This window comes from Nesoenas mayeri, assembly GCF_963082525.1.
Source record: "Nesoenas mayeri genome assembly, chromosome: 22".
Classification (NCBI taxonomy): Eukaryota; Metazoa; Chordata; class Aves; order Columbiformes; family Columbidae; genus Nesoenas; species Nesoenas mayeri.
This window is the reverse complement of record NC_137572.1, coordinates 2,391,968-2,399,672: the sequence shown is the minus strand read 5'-3', so window position 1 is coordinate 2,399,672 and position 7,705 is coordinate 2,391,968. Positions and strand designations below refer to the sequence as shown.

The 7,705-nt window shown below is 50.8% G+C and overlaps 1 protein-coding gene across 1 annotated transcript in view; it reads right to left on the bottom strand.

Moving 5' to 3' along the window:
* Positions 1-354: 354 nt before the first annotated feature.
* The window catches only part of GRIK4 (glutamate ionotropic receptor kainate type subunit 4), a gene marked incomplete at its 3' end in the record, with an annotated part of 110,649 nt that continues 103,298 nt past the window's right edge, over positions 355-7,705 (bottom strand). The window contains exons 16-19 of the mRNA XM_080357828.1: positions 6,101-6,326; positions 4,671-4,799; positions 1,529-1,647; positions 355-720 (exon numbers count right to left, since the gene is read on the bottom strand). Coding sequence (XP_080213954.1) covers positions 355-720; positions 1,529-1,647; positions 4,671-4,799; positions 6,101-6,326 — 840 coding nt within the window. The remainder of the gene's footprint in view (positions 721-1,528; positions 1,648-4,670; positions 4,800-6,100; positions 6,327-7,705) is intronic.

Here is a 7,705-nt window from a genome sequence, read left to right as displayed (position 1 = left end):
CTGCGGTGAAGTTCCACGAGCCGTTCTTGCCCCTGAGTGGGCTGCATCTGCTACACCAGTTACGCACCAGGTCCCTCCGTCCTGTCCCGGAGCTGCGTGGTGGCACGGGGACAATTCTAGGAGACAGGTCAGCCGGAGGAACTCGCTCCTGCTTGGGGTTTCGGCGAGACGCGCGTCCCCTTGGACACCGAAACCAAAGCCGGGTCTGCGCCTCAGCCCACAGGTCCGCCTTGCTCTGGAGAAGCTGGGTAACTGCTTTTAATTTAAAAAACGAGTTGATATTGTACAAGTCCGTGTTCTGTAAAATGGAACAGGACCCTCTCGGCCCACCCCGGCGCCCCTCCCGCCCCAGCGTTACTCGGGCTCGCTGCTGTTGGTGGTTTTCTCCCACTCCAGGCTCTCCTCGCTCTGCGCGGGTGAGCCCGCGGACGGCCGTGCCCGGAGCCCCTGAAAGCGGCGGCACTCGGGGCACACTCGGATGTGCGTGCACCCTCGGGCGACCAGGGCGGCTTCTTGCGCCAGTCTTTGTGCCAGGGGATCTGGCTCCCCGCCACTGCACAGCTTCCCATTGCTGAGCGTGGTTGTGCTGCGGGCTCGGCGTTCCTCCGGGATAACGGGGCGAGTCCGTATCATCCCCCCTCGCCTCCGCCGAGGGTGGAAACTGTCCTTGCAGAGGATGATGTTGCGCAGCTCCGTCACCATTTCTTGGCACACCGACACCTGGAAGGCAGAGCCGAGACACACTGCTCACCTAAGCCAGCCACGAGAGCTGCGGCTGCTCTGGATTCCGATGCCAAAGTGTTAGCGACTCGGTGTTTAATCTGGCCACTGGATTTCGACACAAACGCTTGGATATTCATGCTGCATTTAACCCAACAGGTTCTGCCTCTTATCAGAGATCCTGCTGTATTCTGGATCCCCAAAACAACACAAGATCCAAACCTAGGGCATGTCGAAATGCTCAGATGATCCCAGAATGTTAGAGACTGGAAGGGCCCTGGAAAGCTCATCCAGTGCAATCCCCCCATGGAGCAGGAACACCCAGATGAGGTTACACAGGAAGGTGTCCAGGCGGGTTGGAATGTCTGCAGAGAAGGAGACTCCACAACCCCCTGGGCAGCCTGGGCCAGGCTCTGCCACCCTCACCCCAACAAGTTGCTTCTCCTCTTTCACTGGAACCTCCTGTGTTCCAGTTTGCACCCATTGCCCCTTGTCCTGTCCCTCGTTGTCACCCAGAAGAGCCTGGCTCCATCCTCCTGACAATGATAATCCCCTCTCCAAGAAAGGTACCTGGACATTGTACACATCCTTCACCCTTTCCAAAGCCCTTGCAGCATCCTTACAGCCTCGATCTTAGTAGGAGGGCATGAGAAGCTCATACATTTTAGACCCAGCCCAATGTACCTAACTTTTGAGGTCTCACTATTAGGAATGCTCACCTCAGCCTGGGTGCATGACTTGCACTGCTGAGCACCCCACACATAGCAATAAACAAGCACTAACCCCTCAGGATGCTTTCAGGTCCTACCTCTGACTGTTCAGAGTGCCGAAGGCTCCATAAAAACTCCAGCATTGCCATAAAAATTGCTACAATTAAGCCACAGATGAGAACCACGAAGATTCCACCAATATTCTCCATTCCCAGGCCTAAAATAAAGCAGAAGAGACAACGCTGTGGAGAGGCAGACACAACATAAATTGCAAGCACCGCTGTACAGCCATCCCAAGTCTTTGCTGTTTAGTTGGCATTGCAGATACCCAGCCAGGCGCCAAAACCACATCGCCAGCACCGTCCTATTAATAGTTAACCGTGTGATTCAGATGGCAAACTGAACGACTTGCAATAACTGCACGATCGAAGATGTGTTCGCAGAAATGATGATTTTGCAGATAAACAGCAAGTACATTGGAGGGAAGTACAAAGCAATTTGTGGACAAAACGAAAACAGGGGAAAAAAATGAGAGATCAATCGGGCACATTAATCCCTGCAAATTATTCACCCAGCTCGAGTTGCTTTGAACTTCGCAAAGGCAGATGAGCAATATTGTTAAAGAAGGAGAGATGAAGAAGACAAGAAAGGGCTTTAAGGGAAGCTGGCACCAAGAAAAGCTCCTTTGATTGCATTACAAAGTGCTGGTGAAAAATTATTGCAGCTGCTTGTACTGCAGCAGCAAGGAGAGGTTCCAAACGGGACCAGGACCCAACAGCCTCACTTGATTGCTAAAAAGCACGCGGTGCTTTGCACCGAGGTGACTGTATGAGGCCATTACTCAACAACAACATCTATAAAAATCTTCCTCTCCCCTCTGTAACATTAAATCAAAGTGTAAGAATCAATGATTTATTGACTTAATCTCCGCGTGGCTTTTAGACATAAAATCTCACCAAAATCCTTGTAAATCGCTGACCTGTTTTGTTCTAAAACTTAGCAGGTCACATTTCTCCCTCCTCCTCTGTCATTCTTTTGGCATCACCTCCGGAGCAATCTAGTGACTCTTTAAATCAGCCCCTTGCAGAGAAACATTTCCACTAAGACAGCAATTGCAGGGCAGAAAACACCCATAATCACAATTTAGACCCAAGATAAAGGCCATTCTCTCCTCCCAGCAGCTCTTGGATTTGAATTTAGGGCCAGTATCAGCCTCTACATCCTTCTGTCATTCTACCTGGGGGCAACCTCAGACATCCATTCCTGAGCTCATCTGAGAGGTATTTCCTTCCTCTGTGTACACACACCAGCAGGCTACAGCCTCCCTCACTGCCCAAACTGAGAAGGTGAACCATGACCAAGGGCACAAATCAGCAGAAAAACTTGTGCATGGTCACAAAACAAACTGAGTGGTGCCAGAAACAACCCAGGAGCCTGCTCGCAGCTCCCCTTCCCAAGCCATCTCAAACCAGCCCACAGACTAGATTCCACTTCAGAGCTGCTTTTTGCACAGTCCACGGAGGAAGAGACTCCCATGCGCTTGCTCACCTTCAAAAGTAACTCCTTTCATAGCTTATTGCCTTGCCCTGTGACCTGATGACTGACACAGAATCCCAGAGTGTCAGGGGTTGAAGGGCCCTGGAAAGCTCATCCAGTGCAATCCCCCCATGGAGCAGGAACACCCAGATGAGGTTACACAGGAAGGTGTCCAGGCGGGTTGGAATGTCTGCACAGAAGGAGACTCCACAACCCCCTGGGCAGCCTGGGCCAGGCTCTGCCACCCTCACCCCAACAAGTTGCTTCTCCTCTTTCACTGGAACCTCCTGTGTTCCCGTTTGCAGCCATTGCCCCTTGTCCTGTCCCTGGTTGTCACCAGCAGAGCCTGGCTCCATCCTCCTGACACTGCCCCTTTCCATCTTGATCCCCAGCAATGAGTCCCCCCTCAGTGTCCTCTTGTCCAGCTCCAGAGCCCCAGCTCCCTCAGCCTTTCCTCCCACGGGAGATGCTCCACTCCCTGCAGCATCTTGGTGGCTGCGCTGGACTCTCTGCAGCAGTTCCCTGTCCTGCTGGAACTGAGGGGCCACAGCTGGACACAAGATTCCAGGTGTGGTCTCCCCAGGGCAGAGCAGAGGGGCAGGAGAACCTCTCTGACCTACTGACCACCCCCTTCTAACCCACCCCAGGTCCCATTGGCTTCCTGGCCACAAGGGCCCAGTGCTGGCTCATGGTCACCCTGCTGTCCCCAGGACCCCCAGCTCCCTTTCCCTACACTGCTCTCCAACAGCTCGTTCCCCATCTCATACTGGAACCTGAGGTTGCTCCTGCCCAGATGCAAAACCCTCTACTTGCCCTTGTTATATTAAATGTTTCCCCGCCCAGCTCTCCAGGAACTCACTTACACTGGGCCAACACCTTCTGCTTCCAGAGCAAGAGCCAGGGCTGCCTGTGGCACAGCGCAGCCCAACGAGGAGCACCAGCTTATGGTCCCTGCAGGGTCTCGTCCAGCCTGGCTCACAAACTGCACACACAGAGGCACCTACACCTGCTGCAATGTCAGTAAAACCTGCAAGTAAAGCCTGGCTTGGCTCTCAGGAAGGTCACACGACCGTCCTTGCGACTGGGGGACCTGCTGGCCTCCCAGAAAACGCATGCTGAGGAAAGGGTGACTGTCAAAGCTAAAAAATGCAGCAACTGCCTTAAGCTGGCAACTGCTCTCACGCTGGGACATCAGCCTAATGTGGTAGCTTTTATAGCAATTTGCATAGCATTACCCGAAAGAATTTGCTCCTCAGTTTACAGATGTACTGCTAAAGTCCCCGTGTCCCCTCTCCCGGCTGTTCAAAAGGCGCTTTCACTTGGAGCCATTAACCAGCGGGCCTGTGGTGGAGATCCATCTCCCCTGAAGGAACCCCAGATTTTGGTCTGATCCCTTTAGCCATCCATTTTCCCATGTAATGCTGCAGACATTCATTAGAAGCTAATTTACCCTCCATATGCCTTCAATATTTGTCATTTGGTTGTTCCCGCTCCCTCTGCCCCAGGCAAAAACACACAGCATGAGGCACAGCAGAGCTGTTTGGCTTTCTCCTTGAATTGCCAAGGAAGGAATCTCAGCTCAGAAGAAGGGGAAAAAGTAATTCTCAGGCAGAAGACCTGGCAGTGCTCATGTGCAGATGGACGTTCATCCTTGTCCTGCCGGCAAGGACACTTCTCCTGGCTGGCCCCTTCGGCACGGCTTACCTTTGGCTCTGTGGTCCTCCTCTTTGGGGCACTTGCCTCCTTCCCACCACTTTCGCTTCAGGATTTCCAGGCGGTTGTTCTCTTGCAGCTGCAGAATGGCCAGGTCAAAGTCATCACGGAACACAGAGCCTGCAACACCGAGAGGTGCGTGCTAAGGCACTGCTTCCACCAGCCTTCCATCCCCACTCATCCCCGCCACGGTGCCCGACTACATCAGTGCGTGTGAGCCCCTGGAACCCACAGCCTCCCTCCTGGGACCATCACAACTGCTTAATGCCATTTGCAGACAATAATTTTCCGTGCCCAGCAAGACGCGCACAGGCCGTTTGAAGAGGTCTGTTCCAAGGGGGAGCTTTGGCTTCAGGCTCTGAACAGTCTCGCTCAAATCCTCCTTCCCTCCAACTGGTGCAAGCAGCACATTCAACCTACGCATAAGCCCAAGTGTTCACGCTATGGGAGGCTCGGTACCGAGCTTCCCTGCAGCCTTGATGATGCCTCTGACCTGAGATGCAGAAGAAAGGCCGTGGGAAAGACCACAGTTCTCCCCGTAACCCTGCACTATTGTCCCAGCGAGCAGCTTTCTGCTCTTCTTATCTGCTTCAATTTCACTGTTTAACAAGACAATGTCAGAACAAATTTAAGTCCTGAAAGTAAGGATTTGTACTCGTGATCAGGTTATTGTGACTTTACAAGCTTACGCATGTTAACTAAACTACAGTGACTGTTTGTGCGACTGTTCTTATGTAATTCAGCTTAACTTTGCATTGCTAAGTGCAGGTGCTTCGGGGTTAGGAACAAGGCTTCTTGAGCCCATCCAAAAGATCAGCCTATCGCTTGGAATAACAACCACTACATCCTTTTTCTGCGCTGCCCTGGGAGATGATGTTCTCTCACTACCTCTCCTGCTTGAAAGACAAAAACCCTGCATTTGTTAAACCTGATTACTAGGTGAGATAGGCACTGAACTGCCCAATTCTCTCTGTTCTGGAGTTTTGAGAACCACCAGCTGTTAAGAGACTTGTGCTAAAAACTATTCATACAAGAGTTGCAACAGCATTACTTTTGCAGTACTTCTAAGGTAAAACGAGGAACACGAAACGATTGAAAAACACTGGTTCAAAAGGGAAACAAGTCAGCAAAGAGCACATATGCAGAAAACAAGCAGCAATTTTGAAACATCTTTCACATGAATTATTTAAACAGCCGCAGTCGTGTGTCACATGGCTCTGGACCAGAGCAGGGTCTCGTACATCTGGCTCTGAGCGTGCACCTCGAGCAATTGCAACGGATTTGCTTTTCATTCTGAGATAAAAACAACCCTGGGCAGAGCTGTGAAACGTGACGTTGGCTTTAGAGCCGGTTCAGCCTTTGAAACGCTCCGGTCCTCTGCCGACAGCTGAGAAGGACTAGAATTTGTCTTCACTGCCTACCGACGGGCATGCCAATCCCGTAGCCCTTGGTGTCCAGAAGGCCCCCGACCTGCGTGAGGTTGCAATTGCGCTGACGATAATACTCGTTCATGGTGGACTCCAGCAGGAAGGCGTAATTGGAGTTCAGCACGCGCGCGATCCCTTCCTCCGTGCTCTTCACAAAGACGCTGGGCTGCTTGGAGTACATGTAGTTCCACATCCGCTGGTACGTCTGGTAGCGCGAGTTCTGCAGGAGGAAGGGGGCAAGCACAGCTAAGCTGGGAGCACCTCGTCACAAACTCCAAATTAGGCACCATCGTGAAAAGGCCGCAAAGGAGTCAAAGCAGATTTGGTGCTAAATTTAAAAAGGACTTAGATCCCCAGCCTCCATGTATTCCAATGAGATTTAGAGGCCCAGCTATCTTGGTGGACTCGAGACTTTGTTGGCAAAGCTGGGCATGAAATGCATACCTAATTTCAATAGGTTCCAGCAAAGCTCTTTGCATAAATTCAATTTTAGAAAAATACGTGTTTTCCATAACAGTCTATCAAAACCACACAAAAAAATAAGAAGAAATAGCTCGTGCGTGACTGATTTAAACCACTGAATGCTCCCTGTACAGCTCACATCCTATCATCTGTCACTGGGACCTTGTGCTTAACAGTTCATCAGTGTCAGAGCCAAACGCCATCACCCTGAAAAGGGCACGGAGGGCTGGGGGCAGCGCCAAAGCTCTTTGGAGCTTGTTACTCCCTGAATCCAGATTTTGTTTCACCTCTCATGGCGCAAATTGAAGTACCTGCTTAAGAAAACAGGAGCCTTTCCATTGACTGCAGTAAACTAGAGCTCAACCAGCCCCAAATCCTCAGAATATGGTGGTGGTTGAACCCACCTTGGTTTGAAGGAGAGAAAAGCCAACTATGGTTAATCTTGCTTGCAAAGAGCAAAGAGCAAAACCCGCTTGCACAAGGACTGAATTAAAACACACTCGGGTGGGCTCGTTTTCTGTGGCAGACGAGCGTTGCAAACGGTACAAGAACATCTTTAGCTATTTTTTTCTCCGATACCAGAAACTCCAGCGCCCGCCACGCAGCACAGAGCAACACGCAGGAATTTCAACTTGAAAGCCTTCCTGAAAAGAACTGAGTGCCTCATATACAAACCACCTTAATCACTTGGGTTCGGTTCAGCTCATTTTAGATGTAACGTTTTGCTTAGAAGTAGCTTTTTGCCAAATCCCTGAAGGGCGTAAAGTCGGGCTGAAAAGCTCAGGCCCACTCGAGGGATTTCTCAGACTTCCCGATTCAGTTCAGACTCAGAGGGGGGGAAAAGCGAGAAAAGCTTTCTGTCCCCTCAGAATTTCAACATGTAATAAATAAATAATCCTCAAGCAGTTATTTGTGCATTCAGAGCACTGCAGAAAAGACTCATTCATTTATTTATTTCCCTTCTGAATAGAAAAGGGAAGATAAAAATTAAACTGGGCTAAATGGCAAGCAGAAGTTTACATGCACTTGGCTGCTTTGTTTTCAGTGCACTGACCACACAGACCCCAGAACTTCCATGTATGTCATAGCCTACCTGCGGTTTGCAAATGTTTCTTTGCTTACCTACCCAGCCTGAGG